Here is a 20,069-nt window from a genome sequence, read left to right as displayed (position 1 = left end):
TTGCCTCACCACTGGATGAGAATGAGGCTTAGCCACATTATAAGCCCATGTTTTCCTATTTTTTGGCAATACCATTACGTGCACACACACAAAAATCTATCACTAAGCACTGCTCAAAAACATTTACTGGGTACAAAAAATCTGTGTGCACTCTAAGAATTCTCCTTGGATGATTTACAATCTAGTAAGGAAGAAGGTAAAACGTGCACTCCTAATGTGACAAATGTGCTTACAAACATCCTAATAGTAAATGGGATTACTGTAAATAAACATTAAAATTATATTTTACCAAATTACATGATCCTGAAAAGACAATTTTAAAAGTTATTTAAATGTATAAGACAAGTTAAAGATCAAATTCAATGTCACAGAATAAGAATCATAATGACAGTTCTATACCATCTCTGAAATGTGTTCATATAAACCTTTGCATTAGTATAGCTCACAAGGGGTCACATACTATTTAACTTCAAAAGAAATTATGGCTCTGAAATTAGCATTCAGCCTTGAATCACTCACAATTAAAAATGAGTAAAACTTTTAAGACCAAATGAATATATAAAAGTATTGGGTGGCCAAAAAGTTCGTTCGGGTTGTCTGTATGTTGTTAGAGAAACCCCGAACGAACTTTTTGGCCACCCAATAATACATGCTTGCTGAAGAAATTTTATGCAGAATCATATTATGAGAATTTAGGTACCTAAATTTAAGGTAGACTCAATCCAGTTTTTTGTATAAATTTTTTTTTTTTGCAGAAAATCTTCTCTTTAATGAAGGTAATTCATTTAAATTGAGAAAACTATTTTTAAATTTAAACGCAGGTTAAAAACCCTTTATTTTCTATTTACTATAGTATTTGAAGGTTCGTTTAAACTAGCCAAAACAGTTTACTTGATTTTTTGTTTTTAAATATTTTACATTTCTAACTAAACTACTTAAAATTTCTAAATATGTTGAAACTTATTTGGAACACAAAAAAGTCATTTTACATATTGAATCAAATCTAAGATGCATATTTCATCACACTTTAAGATTTCTGAAATTAGGAAATGTTATCTTTTCTGTCCCCTCAAAATCTATTATCAAATTGATGGTGTGTCTTTAAAAATCTATGTTATCTTAAGTTTGTGAAGGTACTAGCAAACATTTTAAATTTCTGTTATTGTATAAGGGAGGAAAAACATTTTCACAACGGTCAATTAGCCTGTAGAACTGAAGATGGTATTCTTCTAATGACTTCAAAATTATTCAATTTAGTTTCGATAAATAAAAGAACTTGATTTTCTGAATTATTAGAACAGGAATGATAAAAATCATATAATACCTTCAGAATATGAACCAGCATGAAATTTCCAAAAGGTATACCTCATTGTCAATTCTCAATAATGTCCCCAATCTTGGCATTCTTTGAAACTGAACGGTCAATTTTCTCATTACTACTGTTACTTAGGAACAAATAATCCAATTGTTAAAGTATACATTTTTCCCACTGGGAGAACTAAAAAAAATGTTTTTGTTTTTCTAAAAACTGCATATTTGGATGATAAAATGGGGGAGGGGGTTGCTTCCCTAAAATGTTTATAGTATTGTTATTGTTTAAATTGTATCCAAAAATCTAGCGTTTTTATAAACAAGAGTTTAAGCTGTTTTCATTTTGGAAAAGTATATCATTCTTATTTGCTAAAAATGATCCTCATTTAAAAGAAAAAGCTGCTAACTCCTAAGTTAGGGAAAGGTTATAACACCTAAGTTAGGGAATAAAGATAATGAACGAGGAGAAATAGTATAAAACTTAAGTGTTTACTCTCAAGATAATTAATATTTTGCAGGGGGGAGGGAATGACTTAAGGTCCTTATTAGGAACATCAATCATGATGTTGGTGATCTGTATCTACAGATACAGGTAAAAAGGTACTAATACAAGTTATATGTTGTAAGACAAAAAATTCAAATGAGTAGTAGCCATTTAGATACTCTTGTAGACACCCTCCTCCTCAAATTCGTTGTTTAAAGTTTTTTACTTCCCTTGAAAAAATGGAATGAAGTATGTGAAATTCAGTGACAATCAGGAAAAAGTAATATAACTGACTTTCTATATAACTGAAGATGAAAACAAAGAATAAAGTAGTAGTTTTCCCAAGTAGTTTTCTTTTTTATTCTCTAGGCATTTTCTTCTTCATTTCAACAATTCTCACAGGCACCTACAAGTACCAGGCAATAGTATGTAAAAATGAATGACACGGTCTTTACCCTCAAATTTTATTAAGCAATATTGAGACCTACAACTCCCTACAATCTAGTACTAATTCCATAAAGAGGTAAATATCTTGGGGAAAGCGTATGTTTAACCTTTGCTATCCCAGATAATTCCCTTTAATAACAATTAACAGTGAGAGAATACTGGGAACATGGCAGTAATGATGGTACAGTTTTCAGATCTCTCAAAATTCCCTCACAAAAACACATAGAGCACCTAAAAAAGTAGGACCAAAAGCTCATACTCATTATCTATCACAAAAATAGATGTCACAGTATCTCTGTGAATGCCATAATATAAGCAAGTAAAAATAAACCAAGAACAGTCTCAAGACCTGCATGGCATCAGAATCTGGGCAAGAGGAAAGATGAAAGCAACAGGGTATCAGACAGACATGAGAACTCCAAAATAGCTAACAGATACTCACCGGAGAGGTCAGCAGGCCAATATGAGGACAGCAAGTAAGACAGAGGAGCCTAACATTCCAATAAGTACAAGTGGTCCTCAGTAAGATATCAATGGCCCAGGATACACTGGGTCCAATAAACTCTAAATACTTTCAAGAGAAAGCCTCACATTGAGGAGAAAAAGCTGAGAACAGAGTCCAAATTGACCAAGCCAGAGACAACAAAACAAGGAAGGAAAAGAAGATCAAGTCAAAGTGAAAGAAGGGAACAGAGTCAGAAAATCTACAAATGTTGCCACATCCTTTTAATCCGACAAAAACATTAGAGCGCTATACAATCATGAAGGGGAAAAAAACTGCCTTAAATTACTCCTCCAGTTAAAAAGATCAAGAAAACTAATTTCATATAAAAACAAATAACAGAAAATTATGTCAAATGCTATGCAATGTTTTAGATAGATAGATAGATAGATAGATAGATAGATAGATAGATAGATAGATAGATAGATAGATGGAACAGTATGACAGCCCTACATAAAATAAAAGCACAGCAGAAATATATATTTTAAAAAGAAGTTTTAAATTCTACCTTTGTATTTCAAAGTGAGTTAAAAGACATTATGAAAATGATAAAGTAGATTACAGAACAATATGAATCATAATTAGAAAAACTCAGAAATACGAGAAATTTCAGAAAAAAATTATAACAGAATAAATCATTTCAGAAATGATCACTAAACTAAAAAGAACATAACATTAAATAAGCTAAACTGAAAATACCTTAAGAGAACTGGAATAAGAGAGGAAACACATTTTAGATCAAAAAGAAATGAAGAAAGATGAAAAGTATTCAAGAATAAAGGGTAATACGGAAGACAAAGAGTAACCAATACACACATAATAAGAGTCACCAGAACGAATAAAACATAGTAAGAAAATAAAACAAGTATTAAATTTATAATTAATAAAAACTCCTTGACATTTAGAAGGAGGAATTGAAACTATATATGTATATTAAAGGACACATTGGAAATCTAGGGAAATCAACCTAGAATGACCAATACCAGGACGTATTACAGTAAAATTATTTGACTTTAAAGAATAAGAAATTAAAAGAAGAGTAGATGAAATTAAGCAATACTTTATAATAAAAGAAAATGGAATAATATATTTAGATACCCATAAAAAGAAAAAAGAATAAGGAATCTCTTCATGAACCACTATGGAAGGGCCTCCAAGAAATATGCTTCAAAAAGGAAGGGGGGGGTGAATTTTTTAAATAAATAACAGAAGTGCATCTATTTAGTACACTACCATTTGTATACAGGCATGCCTCAGAGATACTGTGGGTTTGATTCCAAACCCACAATACTAGCCATCATCTGAGTCTTCAGTGAGTCCTAATCTTTTGGCTGGTGGAGGCTCTTGCCTCAGTGTTGATGGCTGCTGACTGATCAGGGTGGTGCTTGCTGAGGCTGGGGCGGCCGTGGCAGTTTCTTGAAATAAAGCAGCAGTGAGGTATTCCACAACGACTGACTCTTCCTTTCACAAATGGTTTCTCTGTAGCATGCAATGCTGTTTGATAGCATTTGACCCACAGTAGAACATCTTCCAAAATTGGAGTCAATCCTCTCAAACCCTGCTGTTACTTTACCAACTCAGTTTATGTAACATTCTAAACCCGTTGTCATTAAACAGTCTTCACAGCATCTTCACCAGGAGCAGATTCCATCGCAAGAAACCACTTTCTTTGCTAAACCAAAAGAAGCAACACCTCATCCCTTCAAGTTTTATTATGAGACTGCAACAATTCAGTCACATCTTCAGGCTCTTCTTCGAATTCTACTTCTCTTGCTACTTCCACCACATCTACAGTGACTTCTTCCACTGAAGTTTTGAAACCAAAACATAAAATCTTTATTTTCCTTTCATTTTTCCCCCTTTTTCAGAATATGGATAATCATTTTTAAAGATAGGTGAATAAACAGGATATCTTCAAGCTATGCGTAATTTGTATTTCTTTCAGTATTTTCTACTACTAAGTAGGACTTCAACTACATTTTGGGTTACCTATGCAGAACTGGTTAATTCCTCACATACCAGGTTATCAAGCTAAATGCTCAAGGTATCAAGCCATTGCTCTAATGCCATAAAGCATAATTACTACAGTAGTCTCTGGCTAAGGGCCCAACTTTCCAACACCTGACTAGTATTCACTTTAAAACAGTACAGAAAAATATTGAGAATAGTATCTATTCAAAATGACGTAATGTCACCTTTGAAATCAGCAGCAGAACACAGATAATACTCTGAAGCAGTATAAATCCACTTATGAGATGAATTTAAAGTCCTCTGAAACACTGTGTTTTTACATCACTTTTTTAAACTTAAATTCTCAAACTGAATAATCAACATACTCTAACTAAGAGACATTTCAATAGGAAATGGCATTTGGAAGCACAGACCCAACCTTTAAAACGTTTGTACAGGAAATTCCCAAAACTAGCCATAGCTACCAATACCAACAACTATCAGAGATGATAATTTAACAATCAGCTGCATCTATTAATTAAACTTGTTAAAATGTGGTCACAGTATGAAATGTACAGTCTGAGAAGCTTCCAAGTCTCTTCAGTGCTCATCACAGGTGTGGATGTACTTGCTATGAGAGTCAGAGACAAAAGACAAAAGACAAAAGAGATTGGAACCCAAGTTGTACTAAGATGAGCTCTCTATTCATGTTTCATGAAAAGTCCTTTAAATAGCTACCGCTGACACATGGAGCATGATTCACTTTTCTTCCTCTGCTTAGGTTCACACCCTGGATAGCACAGGAAAGGAGAGGTAGTGCACACCCCCACTGTACTGCAGAGTTCACGGTATTCCTTGTTATGGGTACATTCACACCCCTCCACCTAACCTGGTAATTAGACCGTATCACATAAAACCACACTGTTAGAATTCTCTGTAATAGTTAATGTTGCTCTTTAAAAAAAGTTTTAAGGGTTTTACAAACATTCCATTTATTAATTACTCCATCTCGTGTCAGACTAAAATCTTGACAAAGGCACACCCAACACTGGTCTAAGCGGAGGCAGATTTCTTTACAAAACTGAAAATTCGAGCACTGTATTTTGATATCACGTGAAAATACTTGGATTTTTCATGGTGATGAATAGGTATGAATTTTGTTTGCTTTTTTTTTCTCTGTATTGTCCACCTTTTCCACAATAAACCTATTATTCTTATAAATATACAAGCATACTAACATTTTTTAAGGAGACAGTCTTCTCAGTCAATTTAACCCAGTCTTATCAGGACTATCTTTTGTACTCCTGGATATTTTGCTTTATTTAGGATACCACAGAGAGGCAGGCACCAATATATTATCCCTGACATCAAAAATATAGCAGAAAAGAAAACGTTTTCTATTTCATTAAGCTCCACAAATATTTAGAAGACCTGTATGCTATATATGCCTTAATATAAAAAATATGTGGATTGCCATCGTCTATAGAAAATACATGATAAATATATTGACTTTCAAATATCTGAGGGATGACTTGCAGACCATAATTCAAGCAAGACATTTAATATATATTTTCATGATTTAAAAACTCACTTTTGCTAAAATTTCATCCTACATATATTTAGCATAGAGTGGCCTCCTTTGGTACTCACAAATTTAATCACATTTCCTATTCCTAAGAAATCATTAGATAGAACCAACTTTGTACCAGTTTTTAAAAAAGGCTATATTCCCAGAAAGAAATGAATTACATAAAGTAGGTCAAACAGTGAAGGTCAAGATTTTCTAAATTCTTAATGATCAGGTACAATACAATTTAAATATATTTATTAAAAATACATTTCCAGAAAGTCTAACACATATACCTATTTATGCATAAACTTGGTAAGTATAAAGCAGATATAGAGATTTATGGATTATCTCACAAACTGAGTTATGCATATTTTTATTTTCTTCTCCTCTATCTACAAGGACTCTATGAGTTGATTACTTAAGCTGTTTTCCTTAAAAACTTTACTCAAAATACCTGCTCTAAATTAATGTATTTTAAGGTTGAATTAATTTTCTGCTGTAGCTACAATAAAGAATATTTAAAATTTAAAATGTTCCCTTTTATTTCACTTCTAGACTAAGATGAAATAGATGCACTTCTCCCTATTTTTCTCAAGAAGTACAGCTAAAAGACCTGGACATTACCTTTAAAACAAATGTAAGAAGACTGCAAAGGGGGACAAGAAAGCAGACCACCTGGGGACTTGACGAACCAAGGAATGACACAGCAGCAAATTTTGTGAGTTTTCTTTTAGCCTCCTATATCCCAAACTGGGTACTGGAATGACCAGCAACCAGGAAATGCCAATGGGCACAAACACAAACAGCCCCAAGAAAAGCTATCCCTCTCCACCCAAAGGTCCACAAAAGGGGCAACCTAGCAGAACAGATAACTGGTAGATAATAAGTGCTCTATGAGAGCCAAACCCCACGGAGAAAAAAATATGATCCCATCTCCAGCTCTATGAGCAAAGGCCAAAAGGCTAAACCCAGACTTCTACCCTCACCCAACAGGGACATAGAAACTAAACAGTGTGCCTGCCTTGGAGTTCAATTTGGCTATAAGACCTCCTAGTACACTTTTCTATCACTTATTTAGCCAAGGTGATAAAATAGTCCCTAAGTTAGTTTACTCTTTTTTCCACATAGTATAAAAAGGAGAGAGGTCCTTTTTGGTACTGAAGTAAAATCACCTAAAAAATGTTTTCTTGAGATGTACTGTTTCCAGAAAAAGGAAAGTATTTTTAAACTGAATATTAGTTTTGAAGACTCAAGTTGTTACTCTTAGATTACCACTATTAATAGTAAAAGCAATAAAACAACAATGATAATGTCACTAGGCGTTTATATTGGTTTTCACTATGGAAAGCTCAAAGTGTTGTATACCAGGTGTTAGATGGTCTCTCAGGTATGTTATTGTTCCCATTAACAGATTGAGAAACTGAATTTGCAAAGGTATCTGTCTCACTAACGGGCCCAGAATAAGTCACTCAATGCAGAGAGAAGAAAACACAAAGTTCCAGTAATCAGTACTGAACCTTCCAATAAGCACCCTAATTCCAAGTATGGGGCTATAAATGTGGCTGTACACAATGTAATTAGCCCTTGGGCAGCAGGGTGCATTATATTAGTGAATTCATTCATTCATTCAAGAGTATTAATTGAGCCCTCATTACATGCCAAGTATTGCTCTAGGCACTGGAAAGTTCCCAATCCCATGGAGCTTACACTCTGGTGAGGGTAAAAGAACAAATAAACAAATCAAAATAAATAACAATTGCTATGAGGAGGGGGGAAAAAAAGCAAAGAAAGGGGGCTAGGGAATGTTGAGCATGTACACAGGTTCTTATTTTCTATAGCACAGTCAAAGAAAGCTTCCACAAGAAGGTAGCATTTGAGCAACTTTCTAAAGGAAACTAGGGTTCACTGAGAGTTGTTAAAAAGTATAATTTTCAAAAAGTTAAAATGTGACTCATATAAATATAAATGAAACACATCAAAGACTTATACTACTCTTTATTAATAAAAGAATCATTTATGTTAACAAAAGGAATCAGATGTTAAGACTGGTTCAAAGAGCATTTATTTGAATAGGCATACGAATAGAAAATTTAATTAACGGAGTGTTAGACCAAGCAAGACTGCTAGTTGGAGATAATGTCTAATGAATGTCCTACAGGGCAATAAACACTATTCTTTGAAATTCTAACAGAGAGATATTATTTGCACCTCTTCTGTGAAAAAAATTAATTAACGTGTCATGTCAATACAACTGAGACTTTTAATCAATAGTAAACAGTGAGTCACATTCACAGTGAGTACTACATTCTTTTAAATAATCCTTGAGTAGGTCTAGTAAGTAATGCCCTCATAGGACACTGAAAGAACATACTGTTCCCCCTTTTCTTTGTTTTCAAGTTTTACATTTTTTAAACAAAGCCATGCAGATGTCTGCAGGAAGAGCATTCCAGTCAGAGGAACTGAATGAATCACAAACTGTTTCCCTCCACTCACCACTCCAACAGGCAAGGAATGCCCTCAGTAACAGACTCACACATTCACCTGGACCTTATTATGAATTCAGTGTAAGTAAATAGCTGGGGGCGAACTGGAAAAGTTGGAGAAGCCAGAAGATTTACACTGAAAGGAGAATGATAATTGAGGTTGGGAAATGATTTGACTCACATTTTTAAAGAACACTGCTCCACCTGCTGAAATAAAGACTCATTAAGGGAGAAGAGCACGGGGAGAAGCTAGAAGGCCACTTAGGAGACTATTAAAATGATCTAGGCAAATAAACAAGTAAATACATAGTTTGTCAGATGTAAAAAGTGCTATGGAGAAAAATAAAGCAGAATATGGGAAGGCTGGTAGGGGATATCAGCATTGTTTGGAAAGGTCTCCCTTGATAAGGTGATATTTGCACGGAGACCTGAATGATATAAAAAAGTAAACAATGCAGAAAATTGAGGGACGAGTGCTCTAGACAAAGGGATAAAGCAAAACGATTGAAGAGAAAGAGTCAGGGAAAAGACAGGGAGAAGGGACACAAAAAAATGGAGGGCCTTGCAAACCATTTTAAGGACTTACTTGACTTTTAGTTTGGGTGAGGTGAGAAGCCATTGAAGGTTTCCGAGCAGAGAAATGACATGAGCAGCTTTAACTATTAAACAGATCACAGTGGCTGCCATGTGGAGAATGGTCTGTAAGTGGGCAATGACAGAAGCAAAAAGATTAGAATAGTAGATACTTCAGTATTCCAAGGGAGAAATAAGGATGGCCTAGAATAGGTTGGCAGCAGTGACCATAATGACAAACAGTCGAAACCTGGATATTTTGGAGGTAGAGCCAACAGGTTTTGCTTAAGGAACAGACTTGGGATAAGCACGAAAAGGAATAAGTGTGGGTTTCAGCTTTAGCAACTAGAAAGACAGAACTGCTATTTCCTGGGATGGGGAAGACTGCAGAAGAAACAAGTTTGTTAAGGAAATTTGAGAAGACGAGGAGATGTTGATTACAAACAATTTGTGAAAAAGGTTAAATATCTCAGTTTGGTGTTTATACGATTCTAAGCTCTTTCCAAGTGCAATCACAATAAGAAAAATTGGAATGTCTAATTTCCAAATTGAGAAAATCATCAGAAACAGAATATTTTTCGCCAGACAGAGTCTCATACAGCTAACCTGCATGGCTTCTCAGAGATTCGTACTGTTCAAAATGGCATTTATCATTAATTGCACACATGTTAGTCAGTATTTTACATATTTAAGCAAGTATCTGCTGCTTCATTCATAAAGCATTCATTGAGCACTTTTTGAAGTTATATTACATGCTTCATCAAAAGGCCTACATATTAAATTTATAATTCACTGTTTTTACCTGAAGTTCTTTGTATCTATCTTGAAAAGAAATGGCCTCTTGCTCTTTTTCTTTAAGGAAATCTTTTTCCAAGACACTATGTTTTTCCATCAATGATTCCACATCCTAAAAGAAAAAAAATCCAAGCATAAATTTTGTAATATTTAAAGGCATAAAATATATTCAGTTTTTTCAACGAACATATTAGAAAATATTTGGTAAGGAAAGAACCCACCGGAAGTATGGTTTTCAAAGTCCAACAATATTATAAAACGTATGCTTCACTCTCATTCCCAGACCAATATCAAACACTGATATAACACTAACACTGCTACAACACTAAAATTATTCATGCTAATAAATAAATAAAAGCATCTAAACTAATTGTAAACAACACTCTACCTCTACCTATACTTTCTATAAATTTGCTAAGGTCTTTTTATAGAGATATTTGTAGGAAACAGAAATGAGAACACATAAATAATTTACTAAAATAGCTGTATGTCTAAGTAATCTTGTCAAATATCCCATCATGTCTGACTTCTCATAGGGACAAATGAATATTACAAATCTTCTAACCTACATAAGAAATACAATACTACCTGCTTTCAAAGTAAATAAAAATAAACCAGAACGAAAGCATTCATTAGTGGAAAAAAAAATCTAGTAAAAGACGTTCATATTTTTAAAAGTACACCTTTAAAACTAGAAATTTCTTATCAAAGACTTTCGTAAGTGATAAGCTTGTATGACTGATTTAAACCTACAGCCAAAGAGCATAATAGCTTTTCCACTGTTGAATTTTTAATCAGAAGTTGGGATTATATCATATTTCCAGTATATGCAATTCAAACATTTATTTTTTAGGCAAATGTAAATATACCTTTTTAATTCTCTGTTTTTCTTCTTCAGAGACTTTGAGTTTCATCTCCAGACTTGAAATTTTCTGCTGAAGCTGTATGTTTGATACATTGGCTCCAGGATCCTCAGAATCATCCACAACAGCAATTGTTCCATTACTTTTCTCCTCAGTTAAACCCAACGGAAAAAGTGAGATATCCAGATGAGTGTGTGTTGATTGCTGAATCTAAACCACATTAAAAAAAAAACAAAAAAACAAACAAACACAAGAGGGGAAAGTTTACACTGCACCAAGAAGGAAAACATCCAAAGGGCACCAGAAACCACATTTGGAAATTAAGTTGTAGCAAAGGTTCTGAAATTATTTCACCCTTTAAGTAAATCAACAGAAAACCTCAAACTGTTACAACAACCTAATCTTCGCAATAAGAAACAAAATTTTCTGTAAACTTCAGAGTTTAAAGCATTTATTATTTTCCAAGCAAAGCACTAAAAACTTAAAACTTTTTCTTGAGAGTGTATAATAAGTATAGACACATCTGATACCAGTTCTTAAATTTACACACACACTCAGAATTTGTTTATATACTAAGTTATAAATCAGATTTTAAGATTTATCAATAACCACTAATTGATGATCACTTTCTAGTAAAGATAACGGGTGACTCAAGATTGTATACAGCACTTTGGAAATCTGGAATAACTCCAGCATCTAGCACAAGGCCTGAATCGATAAATATTTGAATGAATAAATGCTATGACCGCTGTGTTTTTGGTTTTACTCTAAAATTGAAATGAATACTCTAATACTTGAAAACATATGGTAAGCTTCCCTGAAAAGAGAAATAGTTTTTTTGTAATAATTTTCCTTTTTGAAGTTCACGATCTGCAACGCAAAACTAAATCAACTTTAATAAAACATATTTGGTTTTCAAACCGTGTTTTGGTAACTAACACTACTTAAATACCTTACAATTGTGCCACAAAACAAACATATTATTCAGTTTTTAGAATTCTAGATATTAACCTCAAAGTTTGAGTATCTACAGGAGGAAAAACAAAAAAAGGAAATCAGGAGAGCTTCAATTAAATCAGTATGCAATTTTTTTAAGTAGGCAAAGTTCCTATAAAAATATGCTTGTCTTTACCTGTGCTTTAGGAAAAGTTTGACTGACAATGCTGTTGTCTGCGTGTGTATTCTCTGGTGATGAAATGATGGGCTCAGAAGAGAGGCAGCCAACCAAAGGAGAAGTGTGGTCATGGTCCAATACAATCTCAGGAGAGGCTGGAGAAAGATGGACTCCAGATACTAAAGGAAAACAAACAAAACAAAACAAAAAAAGGATCATTAAAGGGAAAATAAAGAACAGGTTGCAGGGAAGAAAGAGAGTAGAGGGAGGGAAAGAAAAAGGGATAAGGAAAGTAAAAGCAATGAGATAGAAAATGAGGATTCTATGACTATTTTTCAGGGATTTTTACTGAGATCTAAAACTAGTGTTTCTAAATTGAACAGGAAATTTCCATGTGAGACCTAAGCAAACAAAACAACTTAATAATGTCTTAATGTCTACATACTAACACATTACCATAAGGGGTACATTTGCAACTCAGAGAAATTATTCAAATATATTATTTACCTATTCAGTTAGTTAAGAAAAAGCACTAGCATGCCTACCAGTGCCAAACACAGGCACTAGGTACTGAGGAGACAGCAATGAGCAGAACACGTTATCCATGTACTCAGTGACCCTATGACCCAGGAGGCAAGTCAAATGAATTACTTATTACAATAAAGCGAGCTAAGGGGAAGAACAATGACGTTAAAATAGCTAATCCACTGTCTCTGTGTTAATTTCTTCTTTTACAACAGCAAAAGATTTTTCATGTTAAAGTCAATTTTAGTTTGTTTCCACAGACAAATAATGTTGAAATGCAACTCTGTAATTAGTTTCACAACAAAATATTATTAGATTGTGATGAGGGTTCAAATACAAAGGTCACGAAAGGAAAGCCAATTCCAAACATGAAATAAGACAAAAATATTGATGATGGCAAAATAAACAGATTATATTACTTTATTTTCAAACGTTCTTTCTAAAAATTCAAATGCATTTGTATTGTGTGTTTTAAAGTTTAAGAAGAGTAACTAAATCATTTTTAACAGTAATTCATTTATACGTTTTGACTTTCTAAATTATAAAGACCTTTATTCCACATTGGCATCAGTAGCAACATCAGCAAAGTTCTACCATAAATTCTGGAAGGCAGCTCACAATGGAAATTGCATTTCTCCCTGAAGAAAGACATTTATAAGGTCATTAGGTATTAACAAACTAAGGAATGTATCAATTTTTTATTGGTACCATGTAGGATTATTTAATTATCTTATGTACACTTTCATTGTGTAGCAGTATTGTGTTTTTCAAATACTATGTGCCATACTGGATAAGGTATTGTAGCTTCTCCCACAAGCATTTCACTATCTTAACTAAAATACAGAAAACTGGAATTTCAACCCATGTTTGTACTTTATATATCTTTTTCAGAAATTTTTGCTAACCTTCACTATTCTATGTGCTAACAGATTTCCCTAAAATGTCAAAATATTCTAATTCTAAATTACAATTATACCAAAAATATTACTAATTAATTTTTAAAGGAATGAAAATAAGTACTATAGTATAGTGAAGAGGAATACAGTCTTATGATTAAGAGCACAGACTCTGAAATCATATTGCCAAAGCAAGTGTACAAGATCTGGCAAGTTTACTTAACTTCCTTCAGTTTCCTCATCTGTAAAACTGGCATAGAGGTGCTGATGAGGTTTTAAATGACTAAAATATGTAAAGCTTTTAGCATTGTGCTGAAATTATTTTCATCATTATTTCAGAGATTGTTAAGATTTGTTGGACAAGTATGTTTTATTTCCAGGCATAAAGGGTATGTGTGACTATGATCCTATGTTCAAGAAACTCTTAAAAATATCATTCTGATCCACCACCTGAACATTTTAACATCTCTTTATGTTATTCACATTTATAGCCATAATCTAAGACAAGATGTCATGTTGTCATGAGTTAAATTCTCATTCTGTAACATTACATGTTCAAGTATGCCATATTAGGAAAAGAAAGAGGGAAAGAGGCTAGAATAAAGGAAGGAAGGGAGAGAAAGAGAAAGGAAAGGAAAGAGATAAATAAGGGGAAGGAAAAGGGAGAGGTTGAGGGAGGAAAGTAGGGATGGGAGGAGGCACCCTCACCCTCACACTTCCCACTAGTTACCACTATCATACTTTCCCTTCATAACCAAATTTCTTGCTTCCATCTGCTTCTTCCTCACCCAACCCTCATCATGCCACTAGACCCAATTTTTATGATATTAATTTTCCTTTCAGGTATTATTAAGTCAAATGAACACTTCTTATTTTATCTTCCTTTAGTTCTCCAGAGCTCATAATACTAATGACTCTCCCTTTTCCTTGAAACTCTTCCCTTGGCACCTATAAGCCACTATATCCTAAATTCCTCCTAACATTTTAACTTTTTTTTTCTTGTTTCCTTTTCAGGCTCTTTTCCACTCATTCTTTAATTTCATTGTTTCCTACACCCTCTGATCTTCTCAGTGTTCACATTATTCTTACCACTTTCAGAACCCATTATTTAAATTATCACCTATAAGCTAATGACACCAAAATTCACATTTCTAGCACAAACCACGCTACAGACCTCCAGATCCATATGCTCACCTAACTACCAGACAGTCCATTTAGCTGTCTAGTACATTCATCAGACTTACCCATCATCTTACATAAACCTGCTTTGCTTCATGTTAACGGTATCTCAATGAACTATTTGTCCAAGCCAGAAATGATACCACCAAGTGCCAACTTCACTCCAGTCACACTGTGCTACTTACTGTTCCCTGATTATGCCATACTGTTCAGTACCTCTGTGACCTCACAATATTACTGCCTAAGTAAAAGCCATAGCTGTGGAATCAGAAATGGATTCAAATTTGAACAATAACAACTTACTTGTTATGCAGCAAATTACACAAACCCCTCTAAGCCACAGTTTTCTCTTCTGAAAGTGGTGAAATAATACCAACAAACTTTTCCAGGAATCTTTTCACCTACTCCGTTACCCATCCAACCACAATACAATTTTACTTTTCCACTGTCAAGATATTACAGATTTCTAAGAAATAATAATGAAAACATTACATATCTATGGGATACATTTAAAGCAGTTTAGAAAAAAAAATCTAGATCCTTGAACACTTCAATCAATTTAAAAAATGAATTAAATTTCCATCTCATAAACTAAAATACGAATAACACAGGAAACTTTTAAAAGCACATTAAAAAAATAGTAAAGATAATGCAGATGTCAAAGATTAAGGGAAAAAAAGCAGATCTAATTAATCAAAATCCTGAATTTCTAAGAAAATCAAATAAAACGGTAGTTAATTTATTAACAATAAAAGGAGAAAAGTACAAATAGATAAATTAAGTGACAAGGGTAACATAATAATTAAAACAGAAGAATTTTTTAAAATCATAAATCCTCTACAGACGTCTAAGTAAATAGGTTTGAAAAATCTAGATAAAATGGGCAATGCTCCACAGAAACATAGTTTATAAAAGTTGATTGGATTAAAGTTAAAATATTCTTTAAAAATATATAACTTCCTTGGGGAAAAAATAAAATTATGAGGCAACTACCCTATAGATAAAGCATTTCAAGAGGATTTCTAACAAAAATTCAAAAAATGAATAATCCCAATGCTCTAAAATTATTACAGAGCATTGAAAATGAAGGGAAACTTCATTAGCATTACATAACATGAACATAACATTGATAGCTAAGCCTGATAAAGACAATGCAAAAACAGAACAACTAAAGATTTTTAGAGTATTGCTTAAAAATAATTAGGTAAAAGTTCTAAATAAAATATTAGTAAACAAAATCTAACACCATATTGAGAAAATGATATGCAATGAATGAGTCAGATTTGTTCCAGGAATGCAAGGTTGGCTTACTATTAGGGAATTCATTAATATAACATTCCACATTAATAGACTTAAAGAGAAAAACAGCATAACTAGCTCTAAGACTGAAAATGCTTTTGATAAAAATCAAACACCTGTATCTGTTAAAGAAAAAAAAACTCAGAAAAATAGAAATTGATGCATACTTTCTTAAGATAAAACATATAGACCTCAGTCCTAAAGTCAGCATGTTAATTAATGTTAATTAATTTCTATAGGTGCTTCCTCTAAGATCAGGAATAAGATAAGGATGCCTACTATCTCCATATCACTTAACACTGCACTCACTAAAGCAATGTGGTGAGACAAGAGAAATTAAATGGAAGAGTAAAAATAAGAAAAGGAGGAAAACTACACCTCATGTTCCTACTAACTCAAACAATAAACACATTCAGTAAAGTAGCAGGATATTAACTTAATGAACAGAAATCAATAGCATTCATATGTAAAAACAATAACTATTTAGAAGATATGATGGTAGCAAAAATATTATTTTCCATAGCAACAAAGAAGATAAAATACTTAAGAATAAATTTAGCAAGAAACATGAGGAAACCTTTAAAACATTTCTGAAAGACTCAATGGTAGACCTGAACAAAGGTAAAGACCCTTGTAATTGGATAGGGCAACTAAACATCATAAAGATGCCAATCCTCCCTTAGTTAATTTATAGGCCTAATAAAATCTCAATAAAAGTAAATAAGCTTTTTTTATAATGGAGCTAGACAAATGGACATTAAATATCACATGGAAAAAGTAAAATGCAAAAACGTAAAAAAGAAAAAGTATAAGAAGGATACTCACCCCTCTTATTCAAATAAACTAAACTATAGTAAAACATACTACTAACCTTATTAAGGTATACTGTAATAAATTATGTTAAAACAAACAATAAACCCTTTATAATTAAAACAGTGTATTTATTTGGTGCAGCAATAAACAGATCAGAAGAGTATACCAGGAAGTCCAGAAGTAGAGCCATGTATACCTGACACTTAAGTATATGACAAAAGTGGCATTTCAAATTACTGAGGCAAAGATGGGCTTGTTAATAAACAGTACCTTAACAACTGATTAGCCATTTGGAAAGATCTGAAATTAGACTCATATCTCACATTAATAACAAACCAAAAAAAAGCTACAACTGGATTAAAAAACAAGACCATATAAGTACTAAACAAAAATATGAGATCATGTAAGTACATTATCTTGGGTATAAGAAACGCCTTTCTAACTATGACTCAATTCCAGACACAGTAAAAGAAAAGACTGACAAATCTGACTACAGAATACATAAAAACATTTTGTCTGTCAAAAATTATCTTAAATAAAATCAAAAAACAACTGACAAACTAAAAAAAAAAGATACGTTAATATATATCACAGACAAGGACTAATATTCCTAATATATAAAGAACATTTAAAACTTGGGGGGAAAAAGACTGAAAAATATGCCTATAGAATAACGGGCAAAAAATGTGAACAGACAATTCACCAAAAAGAAAATATACAAATAGCCCTTAGATACATGAAAAGACACAGATGCATGCATCTACTTGTTTGTTATAAAGGAAACATAGGAAGGATGAAGCCAAAACTAGGGAGACTGATAGGTGGAGGAGAGGTAGAATGAAGTGGAAAGACAGAAGAAATGAATTGTGGGAAGTATCTCTTCTCTGAGTGTAGTTTTGTAATATAGTTCTGAGCTTTGGAACCACATTAATGTTTCACATACTCAATAAAATAAAATCAAGAGGCATGGGAATAGGAGAATCGAATCCTAAAATGGAATACGTAGAACAGCAATTGAACCATATTTCAAATAAATAATATAATCACATTAACTAAGGAATGGGGGTGGAAGGTGAAGGGCAAGAACCAACCTAGGTTACTTTGGAACACAGTATTCTGGCTATATTGCCTCAGTAAAAGAACAAAAAGAACACTAAATAAATAATGAGAAGCAGAAGAGGAAAGGGAAGAAAAAAGGAGAGAATGAGGAGGAGGGAAAGAATAAAGATAAAGCAAACATTATAAAACGTTAACATTTGAAGAAAGTGGATGAAGGGTACATAGCAATTATTTGTCTATTTCTTGTAGCTTTTGTGTAAATCAAAATAAAAAGTCAAGAGGAATGAGCAAAAAATAAAAATAGAAAATAGAAAAGAAATCACTCATGAGGGGGAAAATAGCTTGTCTCAACAAAAGTCTCCCCTATGCAAAACTGCTGAATACAGACTTGGTATCACTGAAAACATGTATAAGAATACTCCTAGCAGGACTGTCCATAACAGCAAATAAGTGACAACAGCTGAATACCTACTGACAGTCAAATGATTAAATGAGCTGTGGGAATATTAATAATATTCTAATTAATAAATTAGAATATTTTATGTCAGTGTAAGTAAAAGAAATATATGTATATGCAACAACACGGGTAAGTCCTGAAAACATAAATTTGGGTGAAAAAAAGAAAACTGCAGGTGTGGTTGCACAGTATTAACCCATTTTTATAAGGCACATAAACAAGCAAGACTCTTTAGAGATAGATAGATATACACACACATATACAACAAATTTTTTTTTTACAAAAGCAAGGAAGCTATAACAAAAATTTAAGCCAGAGATTCCCTCTGGGGGAAAACACAGGGATAGGACAGAAGAGGATTATTAGAGTTGGTCATGTTCTAGTTCCTAAGTTAAATAGTAGATTCATGAGGCAAATTTTTAAATATAACAAAAAAATAATTACACATGCTTAAAAATATAATTCTGAAGACCTCTTGTTTCATTGCCCTTCCTGGTTGTAGTACTCAAACCCCATGAGCTATACTATCCCACTGATCAAAATCTGCTCTGGGTAAATAAGAGGGGAAAAAAGTCTAATCCAAACTAAAGACTAATAGGGACCAACCAGTGTACTCAAAGAAATGATGCTTTTGTGAAAAGATGTCAAGAATCTGCAACAGACCAGTAAATATTAGATTTGGAGGTACAAGCCTTAATCATAACAAAACTTATTCCAGACATAAGGAAAGTTGAACCTAAAATGTCTGGAATTTACATGTACTTTCAACTTATGAGACATTAGTGAAATTTTCAGGAATTTTTTAAAATTTGATAATATAAAGGTTCACTGAACATATTATAATTCACATCCTATTTTAAAAATAAAATGAGAAAACGAATAAGTAGTGCTGTGAAAGAAAAGAGAACATATAAATGTATTACCCTCTAAATGGAAACTAGATTTTTCAGTTAAGCCTCTAAAGTTTTTCTCTATGCTAGAAGTCACACTATCCAATAACAGTAACTCACCCTAAAAAAAAAAAATTCACATTCATAAATATTGTCCACATATACATATCCTAAATATAATTTAGTAATAAGGATGGTATACATGTTTATACATGTTTGTTTATTAACATTGGGAACTTTTAAGCTTAATAATGAAAATTACAAATTCCAATATGTAAAATATAATTATCTTCTCATCTAGAAGAGAAGTTACAATTTTTAATGTTTCAAACTGCTACAGTATTCTTTGGTCTATTAAAAGTTGACTAGTGTCAGTCTATGCCCAAAATCTTTAAATTCAGAAGATCAAGCATACCCAACAGCACCAATTTCCATAAAAATTTAGCCAACGCTTTTTAAGAAGTAGAAATCTACAGAATTTTGTTTCTTTGCTTGCTTTTAGTCTTAAGCAAGTGTACAGACACAATTTGCTTCATTTCAAAGGTGAAATCCTTGGTTTTCTAAGACTTAGAGGATACAAGGTCATCATATGTTCCTTTAGAGCTATAAAGCTGACTAAAAGTACACTGAATGGCAGTTCTTCATCTCTAACTTTGTAATGGTAATTAGCATAGTCATTGGGCTTATCATTTTTCACTGACAGACCTCTTCTAAAACACAAAAAAAGCACACTAAGTCAGAACACGACACAAGCAAAGAAGCACCAAGTTTCCAAAGAGTATGCAATTTTTTTTCCAGTAATTCTGCCTGTGGTCAACTCTGCTTTGTTTACATAAGCATAATAACTCTTATGAAGTCT

At 32.9% G+C, this 20,069-nt stretch overlaps 1 protein-coding gene across 8 annotated transcripts in view; it reads right to left on the bottom strand.

The window, feature by feature from the left end:
• The window catches only part of CCDC91 (coiled-coil domain containing 91), a 367,017-nt gene that overhangs the window by 227,484 nt on the left and 119,464 nt on the right, over positions 1–20,069 (bottom strand). For all 8 annotated transcript variants that reach the window (XM_068561504.1, XM_068561503.1, XM_068561506.1 and 5 more), the window contains 3 exons: positions 12,111–12,271; positions 10,985–11,188; positions 10,123–10,227 (listed from right to left, as the gene is read on the bottom strand). In XM_068561504.1, the coding sequence (XP_068417605.1) occupies positions 10,123–10,227; positions 10,985–11,188; positions 12,111–12,271 (470 nt within the window). The remainder of the gene's footprint in view (positions 1–10,122; positions 10,228–10,984; positions 11,189–12,110; positions 12,272–20,069) is intronic.

Source organism: Eschrichtius robustus, chromosome 13 (genome assembly GCF_028021215.1).
Source record: "Eschrichtius robustus isolate mEscRob2 chromosome 13, mEscRob2.pri, whole genome shotgun sequence".
Lineage (NCBI taxonomy): Eukaryota > Metazoa > Chordata > Mammalia > Artiodactyla > Eschrichtiidae > Eschrichtius > Eschrichtius robustus.
The sequence above is the reverse complement of the archived record's forward strand: the minus strand, read 5'-3'. Positions and strand labels throughout refer to the sequence as shown.